Genomic DNA, 18,354 nt, shown 5'->3' with positions numbered 1-18,354 from the left:
GAAAAAAACAAAACCAAGTAGTGTTAACCATAAACAGACATTAATTACTAAGGCAATAATAAATGAAGTCAGGATTTAGAGAATTTAAACCCCAGGAAAAAGCGCAGCAGCAACGATGAACAGTGGGAATGGGGGCGGGCAGTTTTTTTTATTTTTTTTGTTGTTCCCGTTTTCCCTAGGCCTCTCTATAGGACTTTACATTTTTATACAACATGTGAAAAAATTGAAAGGATACCTATAATATTAACTCCTGTGCTGCTGCTTCAGAATGGAGTGCATCCGAGCAGTGTTTTGAGTATTTGGTGTGTGTGTGTGGGGGGGGGTGTGTCTTTATTCGGACTCCCATTGATCAGGAGCACATTTAAAGGCTGCCCGTCGCTTGAAAAAAAAAAGGGGGGGGGGCCCAAGCAGATTAATATATAGTTTTATAAGAAAATATTCAGTATAACCTGTGCTTTCATCCTTTGTTCCTCTGCTCTTTCTGGGATTTATAGTCCAGTGGGTGGAGCTATCAGTGACTGACAGCTATTTCTGCATGTACTCTTATGCAGGGAAGGCTGTCAGTCACTGATAGCTCCACCCACTGGACTATAAATCCCAGAAAGAGCAGAGGAATAAAGGATGAAAGCACAGGTGATCCAATAGCTTTTCTCACAAAGTTTGACATCAATCTCCTCTGCCCCTCACCCTATAACACTATAACACACTGCCTGCGGATTGGACGGCATTTTCATTGAATTAACATGCACCTTGTAATTAAAAATGCTTAAAATGTCCCCCCTTTTTTAATGATCCTTTTATTTTTGCTGGAGAGACCTATCATATCAGAGGATCCTTAGAAAATAAGTGTTTCTGATGAACTGGAGATGTGGTTTCCCTGAAAGTTGGGGGGTTCTGTGTGAAAACCCATAGCGTGGTGATAGTAATTAGCGGTGTTTGTATACCTACGGCATATTACACAACCCTCACCGCCTTATGTAATGATGCCCTAAGACTATTCTGCTCTCCTCACAGGACGGGAAAATCGAAGCGGAGGATTTCACCAGTAGATTATACAGAGAACTAAATTCTTCACCTCAACCTTACCTTGTGCCTTTTCTGAAGGTGAGCCCTGTCCTTCCGAGTCCTTCTTGAGTATTGACCACCATGTCCGATACTCAGGCTGTATAAGTCACTATGGAGTAGACACCTCCGAACTATGCATTCAGATGGTGTTGACCATGATTATTAACTCTTTCTCTTTTACTTCTCACAGAGGAGCCTCCCTGCCTTGCGCCAGCTGACGCCCGACTCTGCAGCCTTCATTCAACAGAGTCAGCAGCAGCAGCCCCCCACGCAGGCCACAACCACCCTCACCGCAGTCATGTTAAACAGCCCTGTGCAACGCACAGCCGGCAAGACCACTGCCACCGTCACGAATACATTACAGCAGCCAGTCATCAGCCTTGCACATACTGCACAGGCCAAACCTGGACAACCAACCCCACTGGTATGTGAGCCATAGGGAAAATAAATGTATAATCTGATGGCTCTCAGCTCTGAAATCCAGAACATTGCTTGATAGATCGAACTTATTCAGTTGCAAAGCGTGATGGGTTTTAATGCGCGAGCACTACCATGCTTGGGTGCTCGTACTTGTAGAGAGTATTTTGAGACTCGGATGGGCTCAACTTGTTAACAGAGTACAATGGAAACCAATGAGGATTTCCCATTTTTCTGGAAGTTCCTCATTGACTTCCATTACACTTGGTAAACTAGTCGAGCCCGTCTGAGTGTCAAAATGCTTGTTACGGGTACCGAGCATGGTAGTGCTCGATCAGCACTAGTTGTAATGGCTGCTATGGAATGAGCATTAGTCTTCTGTCTATCCTAGAAAGATTTCTATAGTCCTAGTTGGGAAGTCATTTCTCGCACAATGTATTCGGTGTCCCCAAGATCTGGGTGGGAAATAATTAAAGGGACATTTATCACCCATCCACAGAACAAGGAAATTCAGCATCCCTGTTCTTGGGGTCCTAGCAGTCAGACCCAAAACCATTGTGTTTATTAGCTATCCTTTGGGTAAATGCATTTAGTTGGTTGACCCCTGGTAACGTTTTATTGAGTTATATGATTGCAGGAGCATATTATTTTGCAGGTCGGGCCACACACCCTTTATCTTAAGGTGTACAAAATGTATATGGAGGTTCACAGCGCTTAGTATATGGGATGTCCATGTGGAACACACCGATGTCTATGCCAGCTCCAAGCTGCTATAGATAATATCCTAATGTCTGGGGAGATTTCTGGTCAGTGGGTCAGGTCGAAGCTGGCCCAAGTCGTCCCCCCCCCCCCCTTTTCTCAGAAAAGTGGGCAAGAGCAGTGCAGAAACAGAAAACATACATAGGCATTCCCCCAATTTTGCCTTTACTTGCCAAAGAAAGCAGAGTATGGGTCTTAATGAACCCTCAGCTGATTTTATTACAGTTGACAGCCTTCTTGTGATCTCCGGTACAGATTTGGGGCCTATGAAAGTCTTCTTTTTTTATCTTTGCAGGTAATCCAGCAGGCACATAAAGCGGGAGTGGGGGTACGGCAGCCACAGGTCACATTGACCCAGACGCCCATGGTAGCACTTAGACAACCTCAAAGCCGGTTAATGGTCACAACTCAGCAACAAATCCAGTTAAACCCGCTACAAACAGGTGAGTGTTGACCCAGGTGCACTACAAGTTTCAGCTTTTTTTGGTCGTCGTATACAGACTTTGCAGGCTCCGTGCACTGAACCTCCTGCTCTGTAGATTTGTAACGCTCTCGTGCATCTCTTCACAGTCCCTGTAGTAAAACCAACCATCCTAACCGGAAACAGAACCTTTCCCACGATGTCGGCACAGGCGGCAGCGGCACAGAAAAATAAGTTAAAAGAGCCGGGGGGAGGATCGTTTAGGTAAGCATGACTGTTCTCAATCCCTTTCCTAATTTTGCCAGATAGCCGCTCCTTTTCCTAATTATCCTTCATATTTCTTCCTCAGAGATGACGATGATATTAATGATGTAGCGTCCATGGCTGGCGTGAACCTGTCTGAGGAAAGCGCACGGATATTGGCCACAAATTCTGAGCTGGTGGGCACGCTAACACGGTCCTGTAAAGACGAGACGTTCCTTTTACCTTCATTACTACAGCGGAGGATACTAGAGATTGGTAAATCGCATCTTTGATTCTTTGTTTTTTTATGGAGCCTACAAAGGATTTATATTGATGGGTACCCCTAGGCAGTGACTTGTTTTACATACACTGCTTTGATAAATGATAATGCTGATTGTAGATGTGTCTATCAATTATAGTCATTGTTAGGAAGGGCGGGATGCTGTAACGTGCAAGGTAGGGGGCACATCTACTCATCCAGGGAGACTATGGATGGTTGTTTAGATGGAGAAAAACATGGCTGCTTTCTTCAAGAACCAGCTCATCATCTGTCTTCTGATTGTGCTCAGTAATGTGGCTTGGGTCCTTAAAATGGAAACAAGCTGTAATTTCCAAATTGTGGTCACATGAGGGACTCTCTGCTGTTCTGGTACTTATGGGTTTTGCAAATGGACTCTGTAAATTATTCTAGAAGAATCTGTGCTCAAGAAGTCAGATGATGCTCCTTCCCTCCCAAGCCCTGCTGTGCCCCCAAACAGTAGTTTTCCACCACATTAAGGATATTGCTGTATTCAGGAGAAATCGCACAACAAAATGTATGGAGCATTTTCTCCTGTTTTTCTCCTGTTCTCCTGTTTTGTTGAAGACAAAAAAAAATTGGAGCTAAAACAACATTTTTGTGGGAACTTGTTTTTTTTTATATTTTTAGGGATCAATGTTATAACATTCTGTGAAGCACCTGTGGGTTCAAAGTGCTCATCAAACATCTAGATAAATTCCTTGAGCGGTCTAGTTTCCAAAGTGTGGTCACTTGTGGGGGGTTTCCACTGTTTAGGTACATCAGTGGCTCTCCAAACATGACATGGTGTAGTCTGCTAATGATTTCAGCTAATTTTGCATTCCATAAGTCAAATGGTGCTCCTTCCCTTCTGAGCCCTGCATGGTCCCAAATAGCAGATTTCCACCTCATATCTGCTTACTCGGCAGAAATTGCACAGCAAATTGTATGGTGCATTTTATCATGTTTCCCTTGTAAAAAATGCAAAATTTGGGGCTAAAGTAACATTTTTGTGGGAAAAAGTAACATTTTAATTTCTTTGTCGCTCCATTGGGAGACCCAGACAATTGGGTGTATAGCTTCTGCCTCCGGAGGCCACACAAAGCATTACACTTAAAAGTGTAAACCCCTCCCCTCTGCCTATACACCCCCCCGTGCATCACGGGCTCCTCAGTTTTATTGCTTTGTGGAAGGAGGCACACATCCACGCAAGCTCCACATTTTAGTCAGCAGCAGCTGCTGACTATGTCGGATGGAAGAAAAGTGGGCCCATAACAGGGCCCCCAGCATGCTCCCTTCTCACCCCACTCTGGTCGGCGGTGCTGTTAAGGTTGAGGTACCCATTGCGGGTACATAGGCAGGAGCCACATGCTGTTTTTCCTTCCCCATCCCTTAGGGGCTCTGGGTGAAGTGGGATCCTAATCGGTCACCAGGCACTGGGACCGTGCTCCCTCCGCAGCCCCTGAGGGAATCTGCTGGACAGGAGACCGGGTATCATCAGGGACAAGGCCCTGCTACTCTGAGGTACTCTGTGTCCCCTTGGGGACGGCGCATAGAGCGCCTGTGTGATGGACACTGCAGCAGCTGCTGGGTGTGTTTGTGCGCCGGGACTACCGCGCTGACCGCGCTTGTTTGCCGGCCGCGCTTATCACTTTAGTCCCCGGCTTTTGCGGCCTAGTACCGCATATTCCCGCCCCCGGGCCTGCCAGTCAGGGGTAAGGGCGGGACGCTGCACTGGACGTCAGCGCTGAGGGCTGGAGCATACTTTGTATCCTCCTCCCCCCTCACTGAGCACCGTGGGGCACCAGATTCCCGCACTTTTACAGGCACGCCCACGGCTCCCTCCTCCTCTCTGAACGCCGGCAGCCATTGCTATCAGCACTTCAGACGCTGGAGAACTTCAGAGGGGAGACAACTCCTAGCTCTACAGCTCTGGGAGGCCAAGGCAGGGAATCTGGTGGTCACACAACCGCTGAGAGTGGTCGGTAAGCCGCACCTGTTTCTAGGTGCTGGCCCCCCTGGGTGCCGAATTGTATATTTATATGCTTATAGTGTATACATTTACTCTGTACGGCCGCACTATTAGCTTTTGGCTATATACCCTCACTGATTGCTCTAAGAGGAGACAACAGCATGTCGTCCGCAAAAAGCAAGGGTGCCAAAGCACAGGCTTACTTTGCAACCTGTACCTCATGTGCGGCAATGCTACCTGCAGGTTCCACCTACCCTCATTGTGTGCAATGCTCGGCCCCTGTGACACTCACTCAGCCGGAGTCTCAGCCACTGGTGGGACCCCCGGCCCAGGTGGAACCACCGGCCCCCACTGTCCAGGTGACAGGGACAGAGTTTGCAGTATTCGCTGACAAACTTTCTGAGTCTATGGATAGATGGTCTGCTAAGATACTAGAAGCTTTGCAGTCCAGACCTGTAACACAGGCCCCGGGCACTGTTGATTCATTGCCCCCAGGCCCCCCTCGGTCGGAGCAGCAAAGTGCTCCTGGGTCGACTCATAGGTCCCACGGGGAGGACTCCGACACGGACCGCAGTCCCAGACCGACTAAGCGGGCTCGCTGGGAGCTTCCCTCGACTTCTTCTCACTGTTCAGGGTCTCAGCATGAGGACTCTCTGGAGGATGAAGCGGATGTGGCAGATCAGGGCTCTGATCCTGACGCCGCGCTCAACCTTGATACGCCTGAAGGGGACGCCATAGTAAACGACCTTATAGCGTCCATCAATCAGGTGTTAGAACTTTCTCCTCCACCCCTTCCGAGTGAGGAGTCAGCTTCTCAGCAGGAGAAATTTCATTTTAGGTTTCCCAAACGTACACGGAGTGCGTTTCTTGATCACTCCGACTTCAAAGATGCAGTCCAGAAACACCGAGCTTTTCCGGATAAGCGCTTTTCTAAGCGCCTTCATGACACACGTTATCCCTTCCCCCCTGACGTAGTCAAGGGTTGGGCTCAGTGTCCCAAGGTGGATCCTCCAGTCTCTAGACTGGCGGCCAGATCCATAGTTACAGTGGCAGATGGTGCATCACTCAAGGATGCCACTGACAGGCAGATAGCCTCATAGATGGATTTCATCAGGAGCTCTATCGGCGCGTCCTTTGCTCCGGCATTTGCAGCCGTATGGGCACTCCAAGCTATCTCAGCTTGTCAGTCGGAGATTAATGCAGTCACACGGGCCGCTACTCCGCAGGTTGTGTCATTAACCTCTCAGGCGTCGGCGTTTGCGTCCTACGCCATGAATGCTGTACTGGACTCTGCGAGCCGTACAGCGGTAGCATCCGCCAATTCAGTGGCAGTCCGCAGGGCCATGTGGCTACGTGAATGGAAGGCAGACTCTGCTTCCAAAAAGTTTTTAACCGGTTTGCCGTTTTCTGGCGACCGCCTGTTTGGCGAGCAATTGGATGAAATCATTAAACAATCCAAGGGTAAGGACTCATCCTTACCCCAGTCCAAACCTAACAGACCTCAACAACGGAAGGTACAATCGAGGTTTCGGTCCTTTCGGCCCTCAGGCAGGTCTCAATTCTCCTCGTCCAACAGGCCTCAAAAGGGTCAGAGGAACTCTGATTCATGGCGGTCTAAGGCACGTCCTAAAAAGACCGCCGGAGGAACCGCTCCCAAAGCGGCCTCCTCATGACTTGCGGACTCCCCAAACCGCATCCTCGGTCGGTGGCAGGCTCTCCCGCTTTGGCGACGCCTGGTACCCGCATGTCCAAGACCGATGGGTGAGAGACATTCTGTCTCACGGTTACAGGATAGAGTTCAATTCTCGTCCTCCGATTCGTTTCTTCAGAACATCTCCGCCCCCCGAGCGAGCCGATGCTCTTCTTCAGGCGGTGAACACTCTGAAGGCAGAAGGAGTGGTTATCCCTGTTCCCCTTCAGCAATGGGGTCACGGTTTTTACTCCAACTTGTTTGTGGTACCAAAAAAGGACGGATCTTTCCGTCCCGTTCTGGACCTCAAACTGCTCAACAGACACGTGAAAACCAGGCGGTTCCGGATGGAATCTCTCCGCTCCGTCATCGCCTCGATGTCCCAAGGAGACTTCCTAGCCTCAATCGACATCAGGGATGCTTATCTCCACGTGACGATTGCACCAGAGCATCAGCGCTTCCTGCGTTTCGCCATCGGGGACGAACACCTTCAGTTCGTGGCACTGCCTTTCGGCCTGGCAACAGCCCCACGGGTCTTCACCAAGTTCATGGCAACAGTGGTAGCAGTCCTACACTCTCAGGGACACTCGGTGATCCCTTACTTGGACGATCTCCTTGTCAAGGCCCCCTCTCGGGTGGCATGCCAACACAGCCTGAACATTGCTCTGGAGACTCTCCAGAGGTTCGGGTGGATCATCAATTTCCCAAAGTCAAAACTGTCACAGACACAATCGCTGACATACCTCGGGATGGAGTTTCATACTCTCCCAGCGATAGTGAAACTTCCGCTGGACAAACAGCGATCACTACAGACAGGGGTGCAATCTCTCCTCCGAGCACAGTCGCACCCCTTGAGACGCCTCATGCACTTCCTAGGGAAGATGGTGGCAGCAATGGAGGCAGTTCCATTTGCGCAGTTTCATCTGCGTCCACTCCAATGGGACATTCTCCGCAAATGGGACAGGAAATCGACGTCCCTCGATAGGAACGTCTCCCTTTCTCGGGCAGCCAAGGCCTCCCTTCAGTGGTGGCTTCTTCCCACTTCCTTGTCGAAGGGGAAATCGTTTCTGCCCCCATCCTGGGCTGTGGTCACGACGGACGCGAGTCTGTCAGGGTGGGGAGCGGTCTTCCTCCACCACAGGGCTCAGGGAACCTGGACTCCGACAGAGTCCTCCCTTCAGATCAATGTTCTGGAGATAAGGGCAGTGTATCTAGCCCTAAAGGCGTTCCATCCGTGGCTGGAAGGCAGGCAGATCCGAATTCAGTCGGACAACGCCACGGCGGTGGCATACATCAACCACAAAGGCGGCACACGCAGTCGCCAAGCCTTCCAGGAAGTTCGGCGGATTCTGCTGTGGGTGGACCGGCACAACAACAAGGTCTCGGCATACATGGCACGGTCTCAAGATCACAGAGCGCTGGCGGCAGACGCATTAGTTCAGGATTGGTCGCAGTTTCGACTGCCTTATGTATTTCCTCCTCTGGCACTGCTGCCCAGAGTGTTACGCAAGATCAGGTCCGACTGCCGCCGCGCCATCCTCATCGCCCCAGACTGGCCGAGGAGGTCGTGGTACCCGGATCTGTGGCATCTCACGGTGGGTCAACCGTGGGCACTACCAGACCGACCAGACTTGCTGTCTCAAGGGCCATTTTTCCACCTGAATTCTGCGGCCCTCAACCTGACTGTGTGGCCATTGAGTCCTGGATCCTAGCGTCTTCAGGGTTATCTCAAGAGGTCATTGCCACTATGAGACAGGCCAGGAAACCAACGTCAGCCAAGATCTACCACAGGACGTGGAGGATCTTCTTATCCTGGTGCTCTGATCAGGGTTTTATTCCCTGGCCATTTGCCTTGCCCACTTTTCTGTCCTTCCTTCAATCCGGAATGGAAAAGGGGTTGTCTCTTGGCTCTCTTAAGGGACAAGTCTCGGCGCTCTCTGTATTTTTTCAAAAGCGTCTAGCAAGGCTTCCGCAGGTACGCACGTTCCTGCAGGGGGTTTGCCACATTGTCCCCCCTTACAAGCGCCCGCTAGAACCCTGGGATCTGAACAGGGTGCTAACGGCTCTTCAGAAACCACCTTTCGAGCCAATGAGAGATATTTCTCTTTCTCGCCTCTCGCAGAAGGTGGTCTTCCTAGTGGCAGTCACATCACTTCGCAGAGTGTCTGAGCTAGCTGCACTGTCATGCAAAGCCCCCTTCCTGGTGTTTCACCAGAACAAGGTGGTTCTGCGTCCGGTTCCGGAATTTCTCCCTAAGGTGGTATCCCCTTTTCATCTCAATCAGGATATCTCCTTACCTTCTTTTTGTCCTCATCCAGTTCACCAATGTGAAAAGGATTTGCACTTGTTAGATCTTGTGAGAGCACTCCGGCTCTACATTTCTCGTACGGCGCCCCTGCGCCGCTCGGATGCGCTCTTTGTCCTTGTCGCTGGCCAGCGTAAAGGGTCGCAGGCTTCCAAGTCAACCTTGGCTCGGTGGATCAAGGAACCAATTCTTGAAGCCTACCGTTCTTCTGGGCTTCCGGTTCCTTCAGGACTGAACGCCCATTTTACCAGAGCCGTGGGTGCGTCCTGGGCTTTGCGGCACCAGGCTACGGCTCAGCAGGTGTGTCAGGCGGCTACCTGGTCGAGTCTGCACACTTTCACGAAACACTATCAGGTGCATACCTACGCTTCGGCAGATGCCAGCTTAGGTAGGCGAGTCCTTCAGGCGGCGGTTGCCCACCTGTAGGAAGGGGCCGTCTTTCGGCTCTATTACCGGGGTATTCTTTTACCCACCCAGGGACTGCTTTTGGACGTCCCAATTGTCTGGGTCTCCCAATGGAGCGACAAAGAAGGGAATTTTGTTTACTTACCGTAAATTCCTTTTCTTCTAGCTCCTATTGGGAGACCCAGCACCCGCCCTTGTTCCCTTCGGGCTGTTGTTCTTTTGTGTACACATGTTGTTCATGTTGAATTGTTCTTTGGTTCATGGTTTAAGTTCTCCGAACATCCTTCGGATTGAATTTACCGTAGACCAATTTATAAGTTTCCTCCTTCCTGCTTTTGCACCAAAACTGAGGAGCCCGTGATGCACGGGGGGGTGTATAGGCAGAGGGGAGGGGTTTACACTTTTAAGTGTAATGCTTTGTGTGGCCTCCAGAGGCAGAAGCTATACACCCAATTGTCTGGGTCTCCCAATAGGAGCTAGAAGAAAAGGAATTTACGGTAAGTAAACAAAATTCCCTTCTTTGTTTTCTTCTGCATTGTTTTAGTTCCCACCAGAAGGGTTAATAAACTTATTGGATATGTTTTTGTGCAGTTTGAGGGGTGCAGTTTTTAGAATGGTGTCACTTTTGGGTATTTGCTGTCACCTAGGTGACTGAAAGTCACTTCAAATGTGATCTGGTCCCTAAAAAAAAAGTTTGGTAAATTTTATTTGAAAAATTAGAAATTGCTGATGAACGTTTAACCTTTGATAACTTAACAAAAAAAAAAAAAAAGTTTAAAAAAAATGGTGCTGATGTAAAGTAAATATGTAGAAAATGTTATTAACTTTTGTGTGTCAAAACAATGGCATAAAAATTAAAAGTTTAGAAACTGCAATTTTCACAAATAAACGCAAAACTTATCATCCTCTATTCACCAGTAACATGAAGTACAATGTGTCACGAAAACCACAATCTCAGAATCGCTTGGATCCGTTGAAACCTTCCAGAGTTATAGCCTCTTAGCCCCTAACTTTGTACTTAATGGCCATTTTTTGCAATTCTGACCATTGTCACTATGACCGGTTATAACTCTAGAACACTTCAACGGATCCCGGTGATTCTGAGAAGGTTTTTTCGTAACATATTGGACTTCATTTCATGATAGTGCTAAATTTAGGAAAATATTTTTGGGGTTTTTTTGTGAAAAAAATAATAAATTTACCGAAATTTTACAAATTTCAATCTTTTAATTTCTTTGTCGCTCCATTGGGAGACCCAGACAATTGGGTGCATAGCTTCTGCCTCTGGAGGCCACACAAAGTATTACACTTTTAAAAAAGTGTAACCCCTCCCCTCTGCCTATACACCCTCCCGTGGATCACTGGCTCCTCAGTTTTATGCTTTGTGTGGAAGGAGGCACACATCCACTCATGCATTCTCATACATAGTTATGTCGGATGGAAGAAAAGAGGACCCCGATGGGGTCCCCGGCATGTTCCCTTCTCACCCCACTATGTCGGTGGTGTTGTTAAGGTTGAGGTACCCATTGCGGGTACGGAGGCTGGAGCCACATGCCGTCTCCTTCACCATCCCTTATGCGACTCTGGGAGAAGTGGGATCCTAAGCGGTCATCCATGAGCTGGGACCGTGCTCCATCCGCAGCCCCTGGTGGAACCTGCCGGACCGGAGCTTCTTCACCCCCAGGGACCGGGCCCTGCAACTGGAAGGTACTCTGTGTCCCCATGTGGGGACTGTACAGAGAGGGTCGCACCTTATCCCCGGAAGCCGCGGTAGTTCCGTCCGTTGTCTTTTCGGCGGACTTCCGCGCCGACCGTGCCTGCTTGTCGGGCACGGCCTTAAATTTAGTCCCCAGCTTCGCCGCGGCCTAGTCACGAAAAATCCCGCCCCCGAGCCTGCCTGTCAGGGGTTAGGGCGGGATTGCCGGCATGACGTCGGCTTTGAGGGCTGGAGCATCCTGAATATTTCCCTCCCCCCTCATTGACCACTGTGGGGACTCCAGATTCCCGCTCTTTGCTGGCGCCGCCCTCAGCTCCACACCCCCCCCCCCTGAGAGCTCCGGCAGCCATTTTTAGCATTCTGCCGGTGGATGCTACTCAGCAGCAAAGCTCTGCAGCTCCGGGGGATCCACGACAGGGAATCTGAAGGACACACTCCGCTCGTTAGCGGTTGGTAAGCCACACCGGTCACGGTGCTGGTCCCCCTAGGGTGCCGGGATATATATATATATATATATAATAGATATATATATCTGTTCGGAAAGGCTTAACACCCTTTTCCTATATACCCTCAGTGGTCACTCTCCTAAGAGACAACAGCATGTCGTCCACAAGGAGCAAAGCTACTAAGGCACAGATTTTTTTCGCGGCCTGTACCTCTTGTGGGGCTATGTTGCCTGCGGGATCCACCTACCCTCACTGTGAACAATGCTCGACTCCTGCCACGCTTGCTCAGCCGGAGCCTAGGGCACTTGCGGGCCCCTCGGCTCATGTAGATCCCCCTGCTCCCACTGAACAGGCTGCAGGGACAGAGTCACCGTCGTTGGCCTCTTTCGCTGAGAAACTCTGTCACTTTCTCAGTCCATTGCACAGTCTATGGACAAATGGTCATCTAAGCTCCTTGAAGCTTTGCAGTCCAGACCGGGCCCTTCACAGGCCCCGGCCCCTGTTAGTCTGTCTCCTCCAGGCCCTTCTCGGTCCGCGCCGCAGCGCGCTCCCAGGATAGCCCCTAGGCCCCAGGCGGAGGACTCCTGCCCGGACCGCAGCCCCAGACCGGCTAAGCGGCCTCGCTGGGACTCTTGCCCGGCCTCCTCACGCTGCTCCGGATCCCAGCTTGAAGACTCTCAGGACGACGAGGCGGACGTGGGAGCTCAGGGCTCTGACCCTGACTTTGCCCTTAACCTTGATACCCCTGAGGGGGACGCCTTAGTAAATGATCTTATCTCGTCCATCAACCAGGTGTTGGATCTCACACCACCGCCGCCTCCTGCAGAGGAGTCGGCTTCTCAGCAGGAGAAACACCAATTCCGTTTCCCCAAACGTACGCGCAATACGTTTTTTGATCACTCTAACTTCAGGGACGCTGTCCAGAAGCCCAGAGCGGTTCCGGACAAGCGCTTTGCTAAACGGCTCACTGACACGCGTTATCCCTTTCCACCTGAAGTCGTTAAGGGCTGGGCACATTTTCCCAAGGTGGATCCTCCAGTCTCTAGATTGGCTGCTAGGTCCATTGTGTCTGTTGCCAATGGCTCATCCCTGAAGGATGCCACTGACAGACAGATAGAGCTCTTGGTGAAGTCTATTTATGAGGCCACGGGCGCGTCTTTTGCCCCGGCCTTTGCGGCCGTGTGGGCTCTCCAAGCAATCTCGGCATGTCTGACTGAGATTAATGCTGTCACGCGGAATTCAGCTTCACATGTTTCTTCCTTGACCTCTCAGGCATCAGCATTTTCGTCCTATGCCATGAACGCCGTCCTGGACTCCGCTAGCCGTACGGCTGTAGCATCCGCTAACTCCGTGGCAGTCCGCAGGGCCATGTGGCTGCGCGAATGGAAAGCAGACTCTGCTTCCAAAAGGTTCTTAACGGGTTTGCCTTTTTCTGGCGACTGTTTGTTTGGCGAACGGTTGGATGAGATTATTAAGGAATCCTCGGGAAAGGACTCCTCCTTACCCCAGTCCAAACCTAAGAGACCTCAGCAGAGAAAAATCCAATCGAGGTTTCGGTCCTTTCGTCCCTCCGCCAAGTCCCAATCCTCTTCGACCAACCGGCCGGAGAAAGGCCAGAGGAACTCCTATGCGTGGCGGTCCAAGTCACGCCCCCCAAAAGGCCGCAGGAGGCACTGCCTCCAAGACGGCCTCCTCATGACTCTCTGCCTCATCTAGCCACATCCTCGGTCGGTGGCAGGCTCTCCCGCTTTGGCGACGCCTGGTGGCCACACGTTCAAGACCGATAGGTGAGAGACATTCTATCTCATGGTTACAGGATAGAGTTCAGCTCTCGACCTACGGCTCGTTTCTTCAGAACCTCCCCACCCCCCGCGCAGGCCGACGCACTTTTTCAGGCAGTGGACGCTCTAAAGATAGATGGAGTTGTGATTCCCGTTCCCCTTCAGGAACGTGGTCGCGGTTTTTACTCCAACTTGTTCGTGGTACCAAAAAAGGACGGGTCATTCCGTCCCGTTCTGGACCTCAAGCTGCTCAACAGACATGTGAGAACCAGACGATTTCGGATGGAATCGCTCCGCTCGGTCATCGCCTCGATGTCACAAGGAGGCTTCCTAGCATCGATCGACATCAAGGATGCTTATCTCCATGTGCCGATCGCACCCGAACATCAACGTTTCCTGCGTTTCGCCATCGGGGACGAACACCTCCAGTTCGTCGCATTGCCCTTCGGCCTGGCGACAGCCCCACAGGTTTTCACCAAAGTCATGGCATCCGTCGTGGCGGTCCTGCACTCTCAGGGCCACTCGGTGATCCCCTACTTGGACGATCTCCTAGTCAGGGCTCCTTCTCGGGTGGCGTGTCAACAAAGTCTTTCCGTCACTTTGGAGACTCTCCAGCAGTTCGGGTGGATCATCAATTTCCCGAAATCCAAGTTGACGCCGACCCAATCACTGACTTACCTTGGGATGGAGTTTCATACCCAGCCAGCGTTAGTCAAGCTACCGCCGGACAAACGGCTTTCTCTGCAAGTGGGGGTGCAATCACTTCTTCGGAGTCAGTCACACCCCTTAAGGCGCCTCATGCACTTCCTGGGGAAGATGGTTGCAGCTATGGAAGCAGTGCCATTCGCGCAATTCCATCTACGGCCACTCCAATGGGACATTCTTCGCAAATGGGACAAGAGTTCGGCTTCCCTCGACAAGAACATCTCTTTCCCTTGCAACCAAAACATCACTTCAGTGGTGGCACCTACCCACATCTGTCTCGGGGAAAATCCTTCCTACCTCCAACCTGGGCCGTGGTCACCACGGACGCGAGCCTGTCAGGTTGGGGAGCTGTTTTTCTCCACCACAGGGCTCAAGGGACCCGGAATCCGATAGAATCGTCCCTTCAGATCAATGGAGATAAGGGCAGTATATCTAGCCCTATTGGCTTTCCATCGGTGGCTGGAGGGCAGGCAGATCCGAATACAGTCGGACAACGCCACTGCCGTCGCGTACATCAACCACCAAGGCGGCACTCGCAGTCGTCAAGCCTTCCAGGAAGTCCGCCGAATTCTGCAGTGGGTGGAAGACACAGGCTCCACCATCTCCGCAGTTCACATCCCGGGCGTAGAAAACTGGGAAGCAGATTTTCTCAGTCGTCAGGGCATGGACGCGGGGGAATGGTCTCTTCACCCAGACGTGTTTCGAGAGATCTGTCGCCGCTGGGGAACGCCGGACGTCGACCTCATGGCGTCACGACACAACAACAAGGTCCCGGCCTTCATGGCTCGGTCTCAGGATCACAGAGCTCTGGCAGTGGACGCCTTGGTCCAGGATTGGTCGCAGTTTCGACTGCCATACGTGTTTCCCCCTCTGGCGATGCTGCCCAGGGTACTACGCAAGATCCGGTCCGAATGCCGTCGCGCCATTCTCGTCGCTGCAGACTGGCCGAGGCGGTCGTGGTATCCGGATCTGTGGCATCTCGCGGTGGGTCAACCGTGGGCACTTCCAGACCGCCCAGACTTGCTGTCACAAGGCCCGTTTTTCCATCTGAATTCTGTGGCCCTCAACCTGACTGTGTGGCCATTGAGTCCTGGCTCCTAGCGTCTTCAGGGTTATCTCAGGATGTCATCATTGCCACCATGAGACAAGCCAGGAAGCCAACGTCCGCCAAGATCTATTACAGGTCTTGGCAAATCTTCTTATCCTGGTGCTCTGATAACGGTTTTTCTCCATGGCCGTTTGCCTTACCCACATTCCTTTCATTTCTACAATCTAGAATGGACAAGGGTTTGTCCCTCGGCTCTCTCAAGGGCCAAGTTTCGGCGCTCTCCGTGTATTTTCAAAAGCGTCTAGCCAGGCTTCCGCAGGTCCGCACGTTCCTGCAGGGGGTTTGCCACATGGTTCCACCTTACAAACGTCCGTTGGAACCTTGGGATCTTAACAGGGTCCTGACTGCTCTTCAAAAGCCGCCTTTTGAGCCGCTGCGGGATATCTCTCTCTCCCGTCTTTCCCAGAAGGTGGCCTTCCTGGTGGCAGTCACATCACTTCGGAGAGTGTCTGAGCTTGCAGCGCTGTCATGCAAAGCTCCCTTCCTGGTTTTTCACCAGGATAAGGTGGTTCTGCGTCCGGTCCCGGAATTTCTCCCTAAGGTGCTATCCCCTTTTCATCTAAATCAGGATATCTCTTTGCCTTCCTTTTGCCCTAATCCAATTCACCAGTGTGAAAAGGATTTGCACTCTTTGGATCTAGTGAGAGCACTCCGGCTCTACGTGTCTCGCACTGCGCCCCTGCGCCGTTCAGACGCGCTCTTTGTCCTTGTCGCTGGCCAGCGCAAGGGCTCTCAGGCCTCCAAGTCAACCTTGGCTCGTTGGATCAAGGAACCGATTCTCGAGGCCTACCGTACTTCTGGGCTTCCGCTCCCTTCAGGGTTGAAAGCCCATTCTACCAGAGCCGTAGGTGCGTCCTGGGCATTGCAGCACCGGGCGACGGCTCAGCAGGTGTGTCAGGCAGCTACGTGGTCTAGTCTGCACACTTTCACGAAGCACTATCAAGTGCATACCTATAGGTAGGCGAGTCCTCCAGGCGGCGGTTGCCCACCTGTAAGAGGGGGCCGTTTTCGGCTCTTTCTATTGAGGTATTGTTTTTTACCCACCCAGGGACTGCTCTTGGACGTCCCAATTGTCTGGGTCTCCCAATGGAGCGACAAAGAAAAAGGGAATTTTGTTTACTTACCGTAAATTCCTTTTCTTCTAGCTCCTATTGGGAGACCCAGCACCCACCCCTGTGCCCTTCGGGCTGGTTGTTCTTTTGTGTACACATGTTGTTGATGTTGATTTGTTCTTTGGGTTCAGGGTCTTCAGTTCTCCGAACATCCTTCGGATTGAATTTACCCTAGACCAATTTATAAGTTTTCTCCTTCCTGCTTTTGCACCAAAACTGAGGAGCCCGTGATCCACGGGAGGGTGTATAGGCAGAGGGGAGGGGTTACACTTTTTTAAAAGTGTAATACTTTGTGTGGCCTCCAGAGGCAGAACCTATACACCCAATTGTCTGGGTCTCCCAATAGGAGCTAGAAGAAAAGGAATTTACGGTAAGTAAACAAAATTCCCTTTTTTTATGCCCTTAAACGAGAAAATACACAAAATAGTTAATAAATTACATTTCCCACATGTCTACTTTACATCTGCGCAATTTTTGAAAGAACATTTTCTGGGGTTAGGAAGTTAGAAGGGTTCAAAGTTCATCAGCAATTTTCAACAAAATTCACCCAAACTTTTTTTTAGGAACCACTTCAGATTTGAAGTGACTGAGAGGCCTAGGTGACAGAAAATACCCAAAAGTGACATCATTCTAAAAACTGCACCCCTCAAAGTACTCAAAACCACAGCTAAGAAGTTTATTAACTCTTCAAGTGCTTCACAGGAACTAAAGCTAAGTGGAATAAAAAAAACAAAAACAAAAATGATCATTTTACCTAAAAATGTTGCTCTAGCCCCAATTTATTCCTTTTTAGAAGAACTAAAACAACAAAATGGACTCCTAAATTTATTCTCCAGTTTCTAGGGAAACCTTTGTTTGGACAAAAAGGAGGGCTCAGAACAGAAGGAGCAGTATTTAAATTTTGTAACACAAATTTGGCTGAAATAGCTTGCGGGCATCATGTTGCATTTGCCGGCCCCCTAAGGTACCTAAACAGCAGAAACCCCCACAAGGGACCCATTTTGGAAACTAGACCCCCAAATAATTTTATATAGGGCTATAGTTAGTATTTTGAACCCACAGGTACTTCACAGAATTTGGTAACATTAGGTCATCATCATTGTTTTCACAAAAATGTTGCTTTAGCACCAAATTGCTCACTTTTTCAAATCGCAAGGCTCAAAACGAAAGGAGCGATATTTGAGTTTTGGAAAACAAATTTGGCTGAAAAAGATTGAGGGTACCATGTTACATATGTAGGGCCCCTAAGGTACCTAAACAGCTGAAACCCCCCACAAGTGACTACATTTTGGAAACTATTCCCCTCAAGGAATTTATCTAGATGTTTGGTGAGTATCGTGAACCCCCGTGTGCTTCACAGAATTTTATAACAGTAAGCTGTGAAAATTAAAAAAAAAATAAAATAAAAAAAAAATACATTTTTACCACAAAATTCTTAGTCAGATAGCTTTTTTTTCCCCCCACATGGGTATACAGATAAAATGCACAGTAAAATTTATTATGCAATTTCTCCTGAGTTTGCCGGTACCTTATATGTGGTGGAAATCAACTGTTTGGGTGCAAAGCAGGGCTTGGGGCTTGGAAGGGAAGAAGCGCCGTTTCATTGTAAAATTGGCTGGAATCATTAGCGGACGCCATGTTGTGTTTGGAGAGCCCCAGAGGTGCCTGAGCGTGGTGGAGCTCCCCCACATTTGACCCCATTTTGGAAACTAGATCCCTCAAGGAATTTATCTAGATGTTTGGTGAGAACTTTGAAGCCCCGGCGGTTTCACAGGATTTTATAACATTAAGTCATGAAAATAAAAAACATAAATTTTTACCAAAAGATTGTTACTTCAACCAGGTAACCTTTTTTCACATGGGTAACAGGAAAAAATGCACCATACAATTTATTGTGCAGTTTCTCCTGAGTACGCCAATAGCTCATATGT

General features: G+C 50.1%; 1 protein-coding gene across 2 annotated transcripts in view; it reads left to right on the top strand.

Moving 5' to 3' along the window:
* TAF4 (TATA-box binding protein associated factor 4) overlaps positions 1–18,354 on the top strand; it is a 106,555-nt gene that overhangs the window by 58,853 nt on the left and 29,348 nt on the right. For both annotated transcript variants that reach the window (XM_075347765.1, XM_075347764.1), the window contains 5 exons: positions 1,015–1,104; positions 1,256–1,489; positions 2,537–2,684; positions 2,812–2,926; positions 3,012–3,181. In XM_075347765.1, the coding sequence (XP_075203880.1) occupies positions 1,015–1,104; positions 1,256–1,489; positions 2,537–2,684; positions 2,812–2,926; positions 3,012–3,181 (757 nt within the window). The remainder of the gene's footprint in view (positions 1–1,014; positions 1,105–1,255; positions 1,490–2,536; positions 2,685–2,811; positions 2,927–3,011; positions 3,182–18,354) is intronic.

Source organism: Anomaloglossus baeobatrachus, chromosome 5, assembly GCF_048569485.1.
Source record: "Anomaloglossus baeobatrachus isolate aAnoBae1 chromosome 5, aAnoBae1.hap1, whole genome shotgun sequence".
In the NCBI taxonomy this organism is placed as follows: domain Eukaryota; kingdom Metazoa; phylum Chordata; class Amphibia; order Anura; family Aromobatidae; genus Anomaloglossus; species Anomaloglossus baeobatrachus.
The sequence above is the reverse complement of the archived record's forward strand: the minus strand, read 5'-3'. Positions and strand labels throughout refer to the sequence as shown.